Source organism: Gallinula chloropus, assembly GCF_964237585.1.
Source record: "Gallinula chloropus genome assembly, chromosome: 2".
Taxonomy (NCBI): domain Eukaryota; kingdom Metazoa; phylum Chordata; class Aves; order Gruiformes; family Rallidae; genus Gallinula; species Gallinula chloropus.
Window position 1 is genome coordinate 42,511,039 of NC_140086.1, and position 17,482 is coordinate 42,528,520.

At 37.6% G+C, this 17,482-nt stretch overlaps 1 protein-coding gene across 1 annotated transcript in view; it reads right to left on the minus strand.

Annotated features, from left to right (window-relative positions):
- Positions 1–17,482, minus strand: part of RP1 (RP1 axonemal microtubule associated) — a gene marked incomplete at both ends in the record, with an annotated part of 177,366 nt that overhangs the window by 78,772 nt on the left and 81,112 nt on the right. The window contains 6 exons of the mRNA XM_084260605.1: positions 449–618; positions 7,269–7,301; positions 7,448–7,503; positions 9,574–9,655; positions 13,105–13,183; positions 13,839–13,993. Coding sequence (XP_084116731.1) covers positions 449–618; positions 7,269–7,301; positions 7,448–7,503; positions 9,574–9,655; positions 13,105–13,183; positions 13,839–13,993 — 575 coding nt within the window. The remainder of the gene's footprint in view (positions 1–448; positions 619–7,268; positions 7,302–7,447; positions 7,504–9,573; positions 9,656–13,104; positions 13,184–13,838; positions 13,994–17,482) is intronic.

Below are 17,482 nucleotides of genomic sequence, written 5' to 3' on the forward strand. Positions count from 1 at the left end.
GGGGAGAGTGGAGACTGCTTTACAGCAGCTGAAATAAAGGAAAGAAAAGCCCACTTATGTTCTCTGGGAATACTGTCCAATTCTTCATCTTCTGCATTCTCAAATAATTGTATACTGCCTTTTGTATAAACTGCAACTCAGGAATCTTTAGAGAATTAGAAAAAATGCAAGACAAGATGAATGCAAAAAATTACACAAAATGAACCATTTTTCTCCATGTTACGTACACCTGAAGGCATTAAAAATTCAGAGGACCCTGCAGCTGGCTGTACTAGGACAGGACTACCAGAAGATAACCCAGGATCTGAAGTTATGTTACACCATCTTTGTAAATAAATACATCATTTCCACCAGCCAGACTAACATTCCGTATGTGTATAGATAAATCTCTTGGCTAGAGAGGAATGTCATGATAAGTTTTGTATAGTAGTGTGTATTTATGACTTACAGTGAATTCATCTGTTGCTCTGGGTAGAAAGCACACATATCCTGGAGTTTGTGGAGAAAGTAGAAGCTCATCACTTCTGCCCTTTGAGCCATAAATCACAAGGGTCCTTTTACACTCCTGCGGCTCTGGGGAATCTCCATCTGTTTTAACCTGCACTCTCCACTGTTGTACTAAACAAAATAAAAATGTCACATTTTTAGTATCAATAGAAGAGAGTAATTGATGGTTTTGTTACTATTACAACAAAAAATGGAAAGATAACTCTGAATTTATATAATGTTTTATAAAAATAAACAGACTTTCCTTCTCTTGAAGACAATTATAAATTAAATAAGACTCAATAAACGTAAGACAACCGTTGAAGTGGATATACCAGCAGAAATTCACACCAAGGAACCAAGCAAAGGACTGTTTGGCTAGCTTTTTGCATTCTTTCTAAAAAATAGTTGCTTTAATTGCAGCAATTAACTTAATAGATTTCCATTCTTACAGTGTTCATATGTAGCATCAAAAAGAAAGCTAATATTTTGAGAGACTTGCCATTTGCAAGAACTGCCGGCTAATACATTAGTTAAACAAACTTAGACCTATTTTCTCAGCTATTTCTAGCCTAATTTGTCATGTTCGCTCTGCTCCTTTGTCAGATCAGATCATTCATTAGGATTGTATCCACAGAAAGTTACTTAACTGTTTGAATGTGAAATTTCCCCTTAATTCAAATGAATTATTTGTAGCAAAGACACTTGATCCTGCACGGCAAAGGGAACCCAACAGTGGAAGGAAACCAAAAGCCCATTTTGCCTGTGACCTGTACTGTGGCAGTATGGCAATTTGCTAACGGGATTAACATAAAGGAGAACTATTTTGTGACTGTGTGTAAGCAATGCACTGACAAAATGAATTTTAGAATAGTTTTAATTCAGAAATAAATTGGACATGATTTCTTTTTTTTTTTTTACAGTACTATGTAGTCTTTTCATACCTTTTGTTTTCCTCCACCTTCTTGGAGATGGAGGTTGGGTGAAAACCTGATCTGTTTTTCTTGATTTATGACTTTATTTCCCCTGTTTTTCACATTGTTTTCTTTAGTTAGTTCTGTTTTCCCCATTCTTATAGAAGCTGCTTCTGCATTACATCTGACTGTTCCCTGAGTCTCCTGGCCTCAGATACAAAACAGCAGGCAAATACACATCTCACAGCCAGTCAGCTGAGTAAAAACACACCAGCTGAAAGGATCTTTCCCTCTGAACTCTTTTTGAGGTCATTTCCAGGAATGAGTCAGATGTAGTATGTGGAAGATCCACACTGCCTAATAAGGAACTTTTGTTGTTTGATATATGTGCCAGCCTAGAATTTTATCTCCTTGTGCCAGGTTGGCATGTGGTACCCTTCAGGGTGTCACACTTGGTGAAGTCAAGCATCGTTTGAGCTTCTGCTCTTCCTGAGCGCTCCGTGGGTTTATGAGCAGATTCAAATTTTTACAAAGACTCCCGACATAGCCCTGAACCTCTTATCCTCTCCAACCGAGCCCCATTTTGAAGGCTGTCCCAGGAACACAGGAGAGGGGAAATTAAGATAATTTTGCTTTACTGTGTATCCCAGGTGAGGTGGGTTTTTTCCCTCTTCAGGAGACAGCAAGACCCAAGAGAAAGCATGGATGCATAACTGCCTGTTTCTTGCACAAAGAGGCAGAGCATTTAGAGAAAGTATCTCAGGCAAGGTGATTTGTTTTAATTAATATCCATGACTGTGTTTTTTAATTATTATTTCAGAAGAAAGGCTAAGGCACCAGTTGGGAGTTTTCCAGGAAATAAATCAGTATTTAACAGATTTAAGGCCTCTTAGCATCTGTGACTCTTTGTTCTCCTACATTTAATTTTAATGCTTCTACAATTTGGTAACTGAGCTAACCCAGACTGACTGCATTTTCTGTCAGTTCAGCAAATTCATTTAAGCTGCTCATGCCAGAATAAGAAAAAACTATTTCATCTAATATTACATTCACTTAGACAGCTACTTGGTAATGATGGCTACACCAGACAGGAGACTGATGCCAAATACCTATTTATGTTCAGTGAGTTCTTTATCTCTTTCCAGGATATCCTGAAGTCCTCATTAAGTTCTGAAAATCAGACAGCTGTGCTTGAGTAGGTCATCTTCTGGGTTTCATAGGCATGACCACATTAAAAAAGACAATTTTCCCCTGATACCACTGAACTATGTCAGTTTCCTTTCACAGTGACTAGTGTGTTAATGTACTATTGTACTTTTTGCTTGTGTATAAGGCTATAGCCATTTTCTCTGAGACATTAGTATGATGAGTTAAAATGAACGGTGGGAGGAAAACAGACTTCTGAGAAAAACAAATTTCAGAATTCTCTCTTTTCTAAAATAATATAAACAAGGATCTGATGTCATGTTGCAGGTATATATCCAGATATATGTTAGAAACAGGAACACTTTCCCTTCCAGAAAGTCTTTTAAATGCCAGTTTGGAACCTGAAAGATAGTTGCAGCAAAACTCTGAAAATCAAACCTGCAATGACTTCTGCACATAGCAAACTGGGCAAGGTAAAAGATAAAGTCAGTATTTTGTAATATAATTCAGTAAATTAAAAAAGGAAGGCTTTTTATTCTGTTTTTAAAATATTATCATTATCTATATTTTCAGAGGATCCCGACAGTTATTTTTACAATACATTATTCCAGATTTTTTACTCTAGAGCTTTTTGGTCTTAAGACCTAGAATGGCATTCACACTTTGCCAGATGTAGGAGCGGGTCGCTTACTGCCAAGATATTGCAGAAAATTGTGTTACCTTGAGGCAGAGTGCTCAGTCTGCTTATTGTATTTTCTTAGTAAGTTCAGCCTCCACCTGGCAATATGTACTGTCATCGCTTGTTGGAAGCAGGACCAATCCATTTGCAATTTGGGAGTTCTGTGATTGTTTTTACCTCATTAGTAAATAATGGCAAGGTAGGGAATAATTTCAAAACAAGGGGGAGTTTCCTGTATATTTTCTTGGTTCTTATAAATTTTCTATATGCCTTAACATCAGCAACCTTGCACAACACAAGAGTAGCCAGTCTAGAAATATCTATTAACTGATCTCCATTCATCAATGTTGAACAATGTTTTATACACACCCCCAAAAGGCCACACCACCACAGAGCACACTACGGATACCACATTACAGGAACCCAGCTCCTTTTACCTGACTGCAGTGTGGACAACATTGGAATATACTATGTCTTGTCTCCCTGCTTTAAGAGAAAATCTTTTACTAAGTGCTATTATGATACTCCACCTATTTTAAAGCAGAAAAGGAAAAAATAAAATGGAAGGTGGAAGTAGCAAAATTTCCCCGCAATGTAGGAAACTTTTAGGGTGATATAAAGTCAAAACAACTTCATCATTTGAGAGCTGAGAGCAGCTATTCACCCTCCTACAAAGGAAATCCTTGGTCTTTTTCTCTTGCATCAAGCATCATCAAGGCAGAATCAAGAATACAAATAAATCTGTTCCTATGCTTGATTTGCCAGAGCATCTCTGTAATCTACAGATGTACAAAGGTTGCTGAGAAAACTTGATATGGGCATACTGCACTTTGGCAGAATCTATAGCCAGCAGCAGCTTTCACAGGGATCTGGGATTTATGCTTCATTAAAGCTGGCATCATTCCAGCCTGCCTGAAGAAGGACTGGGAACCCTCAAGTAACCTACTTAGCAATGACGACTTTCAAAGTCTCTTCTTTGGCTAGGTAGTTGAACAGCTTACTAGCTTTATCCAAAGAGAATGAAATTTCTGACCTCCAGAGTGACTTTTTTCTTTAGTAACCCTTGTTACAGATTTTATCTAAGCACATTGATCTTACTCTGAAAATCACGAAACACCACTAAGTTATACCAATCAACTTTTTATGAATTTCCCTGAAGCCCACTTGCAGAGTGCAGCTCATATAGAATATAACCACAGAATGCATAAAATGCTGGCTCCCTAGCATTGATCCTGCTGCTGCCTCTTATTCAGTAAATGTATATTACATGGAAAAGTTTTGTTTCCATTTGAGTGGGACTGCTTATCATTACTACCTTCTCTTCCATACTACAACTTCTGGGAGAATTTAAGGCAATTACTTTTTCTTCCGAGACTGCATCTCTGCAATTTTATTTTATCAGCTGTAACCCTGGTACTGTGTCACAATGGATGGACACAGAACTGAGTAAAGTCATAGATTCACAGAATAGTTTGTCTCAGAAGGGACCTCAAAGACATCTAGTTCCAACCCCTCTGACATGGGCAGGGACACCCTCCAATAGACCAGGGTGCCCAAAGCCCCATTCAGCCTGGCATTGAGCACTGCCAGAGAGGGGATAGGCACAGCTTCTCTGGGCAGCCTGTGTTCACTGCCTCAACCAGAGAAGAATTTTTTCATTACCTGTAATCTAAACCTGCCCTCTTTTAGTTTAAACCCATTACCCCTCATTCTATTGCTCCATGCCCTTGTAAACAGCCCCTCTCCAGCTTTCCTATAGGCCCCTTCAGGTACTGGCAGTCTGCGCTAACGTCTCCCCAGAGCTTTCTCTTCTCCAGACTGAACAAGCCCAACTCTCTCAGCCTGTTCTCACAGTAGAGGTCCTCCAGCCCTCTGACCATCTTTGTGGACCTCCTCTGGACTTGCTCCAAGAGTCCGTGTTTTTCCTGCAGTGGGGACCCCATAGCTGGATGCAATACTCCAGATGGGGTCTCAGGAGAGCAGAGTAGAGGGGAAGAATCACCTCCCTTGACCTGCTGGTCATGCTGGTTTTGATGCAGCCCAGGACACAGTTGGCTTTCTGGGCTGCAAGTGCACATTGCTGCATCTTCCTGTCCACCAACACACCCAAGTCTTTCTCCACAGGCCTGCCCTCAATCCATTCTCTTCCAGGCCTGTATTTGTGCTTGGGATTGCTCTGACCCCCGCAGGACCTCGCACTTGACCTTATTGAACTTCATGACATTTGCACAGGCCCACCTCTCAAGCCTGTCAAGGTCCCTCTAGTCAGTATCCCCTCTCTCCAGTATGTCAATTGCACCACACAGCTCGGTGTCATTGGCAGCTTGCTGAAAGCATACTCATTCTCACTGTCCGTGTCTCCAATAAAGATGTTAAACAGTACTGACTTTGGAAAGACACCTTTCCAAACCTCTTGTGACTGTTACCCACCTATAAAGCTCAATCATTTCACATGCAAGGTCCAGGAGACAACCAGTAGAACAACACAAATTAAACTTTGAACAATCCTGAAATCTGTCCTGCTCATCATCATCTTTTACATAAGGCACAAAAGCACAATCTCTCACCTATCTCAGTTCCTTATTGGAATGAGACCCTTGGTAAAGAAAAGATGGCTAAAAAGCAATTCAAGCTAACCTGATATATAGTTAATTGGTAGAATAGTTTCTAAAAATGTTCTTCTCCTTTGTATCTTCATTATTCAGAACGCTTGATCTCAACCTAAGAAATCAGCAGACACTCTTTGGGTACTCCTGGACATCTTGACAGTGTGACATTTCACAAACTGATTAAGAATAAGCCACTCCTTTCTCCTCATAATCAATATATAGTGTCTAACAGCTCTTGACATGCACAGGCTCTCAGCATTCTGGGCATCTGTGCCAGCTTATTATAGCACAATAAAGAAAGAAGCTGCACAGGAAAGAAACTTAGATTAGTAGTAAAATATAGTTTATTTTCTGAACATAAGGTGAAATAGATATTGTGGTTGCATCTCTGAACTGTGCACTTAGCAGAAAACTGAATCCAATTCCAAGTCACTCTCGTGAAAATCAAATTTTTCTGCAGGAAAGCATTTTCTTACCTGAGTTAATCAGTCTCCTTTTGTCAAACTTACATTGTCATGGAACAACAATAAAGCTGTTGGCTAAACTGTTTGATTGAAGGCAAATTATTTAATTTTCACTAGACCTGGAATTAGATCGAGAAACCAAGACATCCTACAGAAAGCAAGTCAGTTTCCAGAGCCCACTATAAATGCTGGGGTTTTTTTACTTAAGTTCCTCCCATACAGTTCCCAGACACAGTTACATAGAATATGCATTTGCAGTTAAATGTTCATAAAGACAGTCGTGTCAATCTGTTTCTCTTTACTGTTTAGGGAGAAACACAGGGATAGTATCTCAAATTTAAACACTTCAGAGACACTAGTGTGCTACAGTGACGGGGCTGCCTTTGTAGGTATAAAAACAGCCAGCTAGGTAGATTTTTATTAAAATCTTTTTACTAATTCAAGCAGATTAACTGAATGCATATACTACATTTAGCTTCACCTACGGATTTGGATTTAAAGCCTGCATTATTTCTGGCTACTTCAGGAATACCCTGATGGATTTTGACCTGAAAATGCTTCCACTGACACTTCACAACACATTTTTCAACTTGATGATGTTTGCTAGGGGACCTGTCCCCATGTATTAAATGACAGTGACATTGGGATAAACAAAGCAACACTTGAATCTCTTCTCACAGGAATTCCTGGATGATTTCAGGACAGAATATTAAAAATACAATCAGAAATAGTTTATCTGTAGCATGTTTTTCTCAATTACCTAAAAAGACATAGTCGTTTTTGTAGACCACTGACAGATAATTTGCCTTTGTTTTCTCTAACAGTTGATAGTTTACATATATGATGAGGTCACTTGCTCACACATGAGTTTACATATATGATGAGGGCACTTGCTCACACATGTCACTTAACATTGATTTACAGATTAAATTCGAAAGACAAAAACAATGGTGTAGAAAACAACACTTACCTTTAAGGAATGTCTTCTTTGAATTGCCATCCTCTAAAATACAAACAGAAAAAAATGAATAATCTTTATTATCACTTTTCCTCTTAAGTTTCAATCTTATTCAGAAGGATTCTTCAGTGATAACTAGGCATTAAGTATACACAATATTGTTATAAAATTTTCTTGAAAAAAGTACTTACTAATGGCAGTTAGCTCCCTCTCAGTTCTCCCATCATCTTGATATTCATCTAACCATCTTTCATTGCAAAAACAAAAATAAGAAGATTAATAACAATTATCAGTATATTACAAGTAATGACAATTGCCTTCTCCCTCCAACAGCATTTTTTGTACTTTTTTTTTAATCTAATGCTTTTAAACTATTTCCTAGAATAGATTTTCATTTATATATACATTATAGTTGGCCTTATTCATATTAAGAGAGTTGGGCTCACTCTGCTCCAGGCAAACAGGAATGTTCATGTCAGCTGTATGAAATACTATATGAAGTGCATTATATAAAACACTACGTATTTCCAGGATCAGAGACTCAGCTGTACATTTGGGGGGGTTTATATAACTTGCAGTAGTTAGTTACAATAATTGTACTTTAAAATATATATAACTCCTGAAACTCTGGAAGCTTCTAAACTTCTGTAGATCTGCAGCAATGAACTGACCTAATCTTTTTACTTTCCCTTTCTGATGAATTTAAGGATCTTACCTGCAATACCATTTCACCACACACCTCCATACTCTTTCAGTTGATCCTCCTTGCTGATATAGTGACATTTTACAGCCTCTAACAATCTCATGCATTTAAAAATAAATAACTACATGCTCACTATCAAATTCTAGTGTATTTACTCCTCATTGATGTTGCATTTGATAAACCCAAGGGTCCATAATGCATTTCACTTCTTGTATATAACAAAATTCTGAATGAATCTCATATGCATAAAGTCTAAGCTTTGCTGTAGTTTAGATAGTTTGATTAAATTTTATGAGCTCTCTCCTCATTCCCCCTAAGAAACAAAAATCACTAGCAGTTTCTAAAAATAGGATGTAAACTTTGACACATTGGCAGCACACAACACTGCAGGCAAACAATGACTGGACTCCTCTAGTTCCACGTATCATGTCCCCAATCTTTGTATAAAAGCTTACTTTTTAAATTTTGTTTGTTAGTTTTTGACAAGGAGAGCCCAAGTGTCTTTATTAAGTATCCCTCCCTTTAGAGAAGTCTCATACAATCTCACTGAAATTAAAGAATAATTCTCTCTCACCTACTCTTTCAATAACATTATTAATGCATGCGAAAACAATTAAAAAGCTTAACAGCCAAAAAAGGAAAACTAAACCAAAACCCTGATCATCAGAATAATCACTTTGAAAGGAATAAATGCTTCTTAGCAAGTCATTCCCAGGAAGCTTGCAAACTGAACCCGTTTCTTTTGTAAACAGGTAGGATTCCTAAAGGAAGAGAGCTGTCATTACCTATCTCCTAAAGATTTTCAAGACTTTAAGGCACAGTTCCCCAAAATAACATGGAAACGGTTTCTCATACGTAATCCAAACTCATAAATTGCAGAAATCAGGTATTACAGAATATAATTACCTGGATATAAATTACAGTTTCTAGATTTATTTCCATTGTATTAAATACACTAATATAGAAATAACACAGAGAAATCCTTACTTTCATCTCTTGGCCTATTTTAAGGTGTTTTTTCTGTTATAGCCATATGATTCAGCTCAATGACTGTTAAAATTTTGGGTTGCCTTTGCCTCAGATAATAAAAAAATTTGAAAAATAGGCTGTTTAGTAATTGTTAGAACTGAGAGTCAAGCATTTTTCTAGACCTAGTAAGAGAGACAAGTAAAAATTTACTACATGAAAGGAAATATTGTAGCTCTGCTTTAGGAGAAATGTTAAAGGTCTTTCCAAAGATCTCCAGGATGTATATAAGTTTTTCAGTGGCTGAGAAACTGAGGAAAATAATTACAGCTAAATCTTCACACATAATACAGTTTAAAAGACTGAGAAGTGAAAACTTATTTCTTTTCATATAGTCTCTGCATAATTTAAATAAATGTTCCTTTTCTCCTATGCAACATTTGGTTTTGGACATTACGCTATTGCTGCTTCCTATACAGATACAGCAACTTTCTTCTTTGTCTTCAATGGCAAAATTTTGCATCCCTTATATGTTGAGAAACTTGGGCACTGCTCATATATCTAGGTGGTGTGCACATGCTTGTTCTGCAATTTTTTCCCTAGGTTGCTGGCAGTATAACAAATTCTTTTTCTCCATGAATGGCATACCTATTACAAGGAAATACAACCTCCTGAGCTTCCATTCCTTCTTTATATTTGATGACAATCTTATCCAGGAACCATCCATTGCCTGTGTTGAAATGACAAAGGTTTATCATGTAAAATAATGCATTTTTTAAAATAAATGTAAAGGGAAAAGCCCAGATTATCTTTTTCCAGCAGAAACACATGTCATATTAAGACAGCTCAGCTAAATAGGTAAGATATATTAACAGACTGAAAGCTTTATTATTCTGTGTCTCTCACAAGAGGTACGATGTTAATGCTTCTCTGCCTTCCTCTGTTTTAAGAAACGTGTTGGGTTTTGTGCTTGGAGACCAGTATATGCATACACCTGTGAACTGCCAGCATCATTCACATCTCAGCCTACAATTTACAGTACCAATACTTAAAGGGGTCCTACAGTAAAGTGGGAGAGTGACTGTTCACCAGGGAGTGTAGCGATAGGACAAGGAGTGATGGGTTTAAGCTGAAAGAGGGTACATCTAGGTTAGACATTAGGAAGGAATTTTTTACAGTGAGGGTCGATGAGGCACTGGAACAGGTTTCCAAGGGAGGTTGTGGAAGCCCCGTTGCTGGAGTTGTTTAAGGCCAGGTTAGGTGGGGCTTCGGGAAACCTGGTCTAGAGAGGGTGTCCCTGCCCATGGCAGGGGGTTGGAACTAGATGATCTTTGAGATCCCTTCCAACCCAACACATTCTATGATTCTATGATCTTTTGATCCTTTGTGATCAACTACAAGGATGTTAAGACAAATCTGTTTGTGCAGTTAACCGAGATCTGTGGTCCTCTGTGAGTAAGGTTGTTATTGCATATATATAATTATTATTAATTAAAAAATCATAAAGACTACTGATGTTGTTTGCAAATTGCCTGGGGCTGCAGCCTTAGAGGAGCTTTGTATATCCAGGTGCCAGTAACTGGGAAAACTGAGGATCTGAGGATCCAAGGATCCAGGGCCAATGACTGGGTATGCTGGATGCCTAAAGCCAGCTACTGGAGGCTTTATCCATCTATATTGTGTGTATGCATGTGTGTGTGTAGAAATTAATATATGTATATTTACCACTGATGGACTATCATTCTGATCAGCTGGAGAAGGTAACTGGATAAGGCCATTGGTGCTGTCTGGGTTTCAGTGCTGAGTTCCTGTCTGTGTTGATCTGTGTGGCTGGTCATTTGCATATATATATATATATATATATGTCTATTATAAATGTGTTCGTGTGTGGGCCTACTGGGAACACGTACTCAGCCTTGCTACTAGTGGGACCTGCAGGCATGGAGCTCTGTGGCCTCGCTTCTGTCAGGCTGCTGAATTCATCCTCTCCCTAACAGCAGTAACCACTGCCACATCCATGCTGATTTCTTAGATCACTTCCAATAACCATCCTAGTGACTGGTACAGTTCTCCTGCAAAGCCCTTTTCAAATATCCTGTTCTCACTGTGTCTGCACCACTCACAACTTGTCATATCGCTTATGAGGTTTTGCTTGACTCATACCATTATTTATCAGCACATCGCAGCAAAACAGCACAAGGGATGTTTTGGTTGGAAGCAGACAACCATCTTGTTTATTCTCATACTTTGCCTCCCTGGGAGGAGGACATGTATCAAGCATCTGAGCTTGGAAGTCTCCAGAAGGCAGCAGTCTCTGTTCCATAGGGAGGGTCTCTCAGGCCGTGCATGGAGAAGAATGGCATTTTCCCTTCAAGATTTCAGGTCCAGGACATTCTGCAAGGTTCTTCTGAGACTGTCCTACAACTTAGATGATCTTTCATTGAAAGAAGCCTACTAGCCTGACCAAGATTCACTAAAATCAGGCAGGTCACTTTGAAACAGGTCAAAAAGGATGAAAGGCGCTGCTTCTGAAAATGTACAGGTATGAATGGAACGGTTCTAAGAAGTTCTTTCAGCAGATAAGACACATCATCTAGTGGCTCACACTTGACCGATGCCAAAACTTAGTTGCCTGGGACAAGATTCCTATTCTTTCCTCACATACAGTGGCTGTGAGAGCAGATCTATGCCCTGTGCCCTAGGAGCCCCAAAGAAAGCGTATGTTCCATACTTCCAGATAGTCTCAAAATCAAGACTAAAGACCTTCTGCTCTATCACTCTGGCAAGTGATAAGATTAGAAAAAAGGCAGCCACACCTTTACACTTACTGTATAAACCCAATGGCCTCTCTCCTGTTTTAACGATTCTCTCAACCCTGCCCCCACAGGCCACCTTAAGCCAGCATTGTCTGGGGCTAGTTTGGAAACTGTTCAAAAGAGGTCTGAGATCTGTTTGTGCTGATTGCAATGAACAATCAGTTACTGAGGCATAAAATTTTTAAATATAGAATTCAATTCACTGTCCCATTTAGAAAACCCTCCAAAACCAGAATTTTAACTCCATTGTCAAAGAACAGTTTAAGTTATCTGAATCTCTTTGCAGATTTGTAATGCTGATATTACGATAAGGCTATGATTTCTATTAAAGGAGACATGAAGGAAGAGAGCATAATATGGTGTCTTGGGGGATAGAGTGAAGGTAGACTCCACCACAGTGCCTTCTGTGTTATGTCTTGGCCTACTAGGATGGGAAACAGATATACAGTCATCCATATTGCTAAAGGCAGCAAGCTCTAGAGAACCACAAAGATAACAAGAATCAAGTTCACTTCCCATACCAAGGCTGGATTAATAAGCCTACTTCTGTAACAGTCACAAATCTGCTCAGAGCTTTAGACAGTGTAGTCAGCAAGATGGGTGTTGCTTGAGGTCATTTCAGAACAGAGTAGGGTAAAAGCACTTTTCTCATCTACTATCAGCATGGCCCTGAGCTGCTTTAAAAATCCTTCTCATCCTTCCCTTCACTTGGCTTCTCTACAGCCACTAGCCTGCAAACATATTTGCAAAGCTTACAGCTTCAGTACTTTAATATGTGAGGTTTCTGTTTGTTTACATTATTTCAGAGGTGCACACTTCAAAGGCCTGTATCAAAAATTCATCTCATCATGAAATTATCTCTTTCTTTTTTTTCTGAAAAACCTGCAAGTTGAATGCAATGTCACTCACCACAGCAGCTCCACCTTGACTTGCACAGATTAAATAAATAACAAAATCTTCTATTGTTGCCCCAAGCAGCAAGATTATTATATGACTAAAAAACTGTCAGTAAAGCCAGGTGTTGAATATCTTTAATTCTATTCAGGCCAGTCTTCGCACTTTGTGTAAAGAAGGCAACATTTTCATGAATTTTCTATATGCAAATAAAATGTGCTTTCTTATAAAACTCATAAACTTGAAAACAAAGAGTGGAATGACAGTATTTGACATTAAACTCATGTCCTTTTTGCTGTCCATTACCACTGTTATCCACCAACCCATCACAGTGACCAGTCTGCGGGAAGACTTTTTATCCCTCCAAGCCCTTCTGTCACATTTTGTATGAAGGATGAAATATAAATAAAGTGCATTGTGTTTAAAAAGGACTTGAAAACAGATTGGTCTCTAGGAAGTTAAATCCTACCTGGACCAGCTCCATCATGGCTAATCAGAATTTTCTCCAAGTCTCCCAGTGAGACAGCCTTTATGCAGAAAATATCCATCTGTGGAACCATACAAGGAAAATGATCAAGGTCTTTAACACAGCAATTGCTTTGACTGTAACAGTATAGAATAGTTTATTTCTTCTTTCTCTTTTTTTCCCCTCAAACTGATTATAGGTGTCTTACATTGGTCCTGGATGAACAGTGAGCATCTTTTAAAGCTTTCTAAGGTGAAAAACACCTTAAAATTACTCCACAAAGACAGCACTTAATTCTTTTAGCATGACAAAAGGATCAGTTGCAAAGAATTATTTGTTCATGTCTCTACTACATTTATTAGCCCTATGTGTCTCAACAAGGCTGGAAAACATACTTGGGAATAAGGGTTTAGAACCTGATTCTAAAATTCATGGTGATCTTCTCAGAATAAACATGTTATTGTTAACATTTTACCTATGTGTGCATTATAAATAATCAAGAGTGTGCAAATTCTACTATCCAATACTCTTGGTAAATGATTGTTCCAAAATCAGCATGTAAAACTTATTCATGTGATATAATTCTGTAAATAATTTTGAATAAAGAAAATAAATGAGAAAATGGCAAACTGCTTGAATAAAAATCGTAAAGAAAAATATATTTACACTTCTGAAGAAACAGTTTGCAAGTCGTAATTTAGTCTTATTGATGAGAAGTAGCAATGGTTTTACTTCACCTGTCCATGTCGGAATTTCACCGTATTATTCTTAGATCTATGGAGCTTCCTTTTACCAGCATCTCCTCTTGTCCCAAGGAGGTTGATATAAACATTAGAATCTGTCTCAGCACCAAGTCTGGCACCTGTGTATACGTGGACCTCATACATCAACACTAGAAGAAGAGATTGAGATTGTCCTTGTAGTTTACATATGACTCAAAGGCTTTCCCATCGAAATTTTGAGGAAGACTGTACTGACTCTGATGTTTGGATGTAGCAAGAGCTAGCCATGCATTTGTCACTTCCAGGTTCAAACCTGGTATTTTCTGCACAAAAATATGACAATAACAAGCTTTTAAAAATGCATTATGCTGAGTATAGCTGTGCAGTGCTCAGCAAAGCAACCCATCATGTGTTTCCTAGTGCTTCATTTTCTTCTCTCACTCCCTGTTGAGTATGTAGAATTTCAAGACCTAATTTACAAAGTCAAGATTTCTTAGCAAGTTATCTGGAGACCACCTTACTGTGCCTAGTCATAGTCTCAAACAATAGCTGTATTTCACTAGTACCAAGACATTTGCAAACTCCAGATTTGTGCAAAACAGAATTTTCTGTGTGGTTGTCCTTAATTTCATCTTAGACAAAGCATAGCAATCACAAAACCTAGGGTTTTTAGTTTTTCACCTCACATACAATGGTAGACAAGCCAATGACTGGACTCCCTCATCTATAAAAAATGGACACTGAACTAGCCTTTGAAGATTATAACATTTATTACTAGTGGATGCGAAAGCATTCAAGAAACAACTCTGTTAAAATAGAACTTTTTAATGCTTCTCTTTCTAGTTCTAGACCAAAGTCTTACACACAAAAAATAGACACTTATCTTCAATGAATTCTGGAATATAATTCAGATGTCATATTAACATGTTTTGCACCACACTAATATTATATTTATAATTATCCAGATATGCAAACTTCTTTTCAAAAATGTTTCTAGTTATCAAATACTATTATATTTCCTTTTAGGTTTTCTTATTATGACTTTTTTAAAAAAAAACTAAATCTGTTCACATCTTAATGGCAATTTTTCCATGGAGTGTTTCTATTCTAATCACAGCTGGGCATTTCTGCTGCTACATGGTAGATCACAGAGGAGACTGCAGTTTCACTAAAGGGTAATCTTCATAATTCTTCAAAGTGAAGAAAGGTTGTAGAAGCCCTAACACAATTAAATAATATTTTTAAGAAGGAACTAAGACAATAACAGAAAATTATAACAAAATGCTTGAAACCGAACAATATTCTACAGAAACTAATCAAGACACTATTGCTCTTAAACAATCAAATATCTAGAAGTACCTGACTTTCCATATATTTTTAATTCACCATAACCCAAGGAAGCTTATACAATTCAAACATCATGTTATCAACTGTCATTGAAGAACAAGTATTTCTGATTCCCAGTGGACAAACTGAACAAGTAGTAAAATTATACTGCAAATATTTCAGAGAAAAAGATATCCCCACATAAAACATAGGAAGGAAATATTGATAGATAGACTATATGCTTAACCAAATTAGGACACTTCTTTTAATCTGTATAAAATTATCTCAAACTGGCAAAGACAATGTCTCCAACTCTTTATCACTATTACAGCTGTGACAATAGGGGTCGTGTACCTTCATCAGTTTTATTATTTTCTATAACTGCACACATTCATCATTGCAGCTGTCACATCCATACATTAGTATACCAACACAGCCTGTGGCATATAATTGGTCTCAATAATACATAAGCATCTTCAAAAATGTGGCATAGCCTTATAAAAACTAGTTTCAAGGTTTTTACCATAAAACCATTACATTAAAACAAATGGCAGATATGAAAGGCAAGTAACAAAGATAAATGGACCTGATAATTAGCATAATTGAGCTATATATCCAAATGACTTTTTATATCATAGCTCTTAATATAATCATAACTGTGCAGATTAGCAGCAGAATCTTTCAGAGTGTGGAAGGAGAGAGGTCACATTTCCAAATATTTTCATCAGTGACCAGCGATTTGAATAATGGGCCTGGACTATGCATGGAGCAAAACGCTGGATCAGTAAAAGCAGGGACATATCAACATGAAGTCTCCTCCATGCTTTTGCATTCTTACGTTATCAGTTTTGCAAAAGCAAAACATCTGTAGGAGCTAAGGAAAGGGCATAGACCGATCATGTTATGACTGTTTATATACAAAGATTGGTATCTGTATTATTTACACCTACGAGTAAATTCCATGATCAAACCAACAACACTTGAGTAAGCAGAAACATACTTTTAAAGCGTATTCAAGGTGTTTTTTTAAAGAAGCCCTTTAACAATAAATGATTACAAGAAGAAAATACCAAAAATGTTCTTTCATTTTTGGTGGGAGACAAAACCAAGCGTATTAAGTGCAGGAGACACAAGAACAGAATAAGAGATAATTATAACACAACACAAAGATATTAGCAGATAAATAAATGATAGTTCCTTTTGTAGCACTGTGCATCTCTGTGGTAGCCAGAGAGATGATAATGATCTAATCAAATACAACTTTCAATTGCTACAAGCCTAAATAAATCAGTCTGAAGTAGAAAACACGCACATGTTGAAATGTAAAGAACTGGAAAATATTTTCCATAGCTCCTCGTGTCTATACATTTCTCACCATCTGGAAAACGTTAAGTCTGACATTTATTTAGGCTACACAATCTGCATTATTTATAAAGGAACTGTCTTAACAAAAAGACCAGTTTGTGCTGTAAATTTTTGTGCAAATTAACAATACAGACTGCTATATTAGGATAATAAAAGGAATGTTCATTACTCTTAACTTGAGTGTATGTTACAATGTATTTTACAGGAAACAAAAATAAAGCAACAAAAATATTCTCCAAATTGCCCTGTACACGCCAATTTGGGACATGGCACTAAACAGAAATGCTTGGACAATTATATAAGCATTTGCTAAATGGATTGTGGAATTTAAGCCTTTTCTGTACAAATGAAAACTTAGGTAGGAGCTTGAATGGATGCAATTTTTTCAATCTTTATCAAGAAGTTCCTCCAGATTGCAGAACAGTTACAAAAAGGTGTCAGTGTTAATGGCTCCTGAGCTACAGGTTTAAATACAAGAAGGATGATGCTACTCTGTAAAAGAAAAGACAAGGTGCACCGGTGGTTTGATGAGCACAGGGGACATATACAGCCAAATCTTGAGAACCTACCTTATGTTTGAATGTACTGCTGAGAGAGCAAGGGTTATCATATGTGAAATTTGCCTGTTTGTGCCTTGTTCAAAAAACAAGGGGTTTTGTGCATGGAGTGAAATAAAAAAGACCCTATAAAATACGTTCAGCCTCTGTGACTCTGGTTAAATTTCCTTTGAGAAACTGACCTACTCTAAGGCCCAGACTGCTGCAGAAAAAAACATCCCAAAACTCTGAGACCTGGAACTCTGTGGCCTGTTCCTCTATTCTGCAGTAATGATTTCATTTTGATATATGCAGATTCCTGTGAACCAATGCCAGCTGAAAACTGGGGTGACAAAGCAGAGAGGTAGGCCCATAAGAAAAAGAAGGACAGAAAAGTTGAAACTTTATCACAAACCCAACCACTGAACAGTT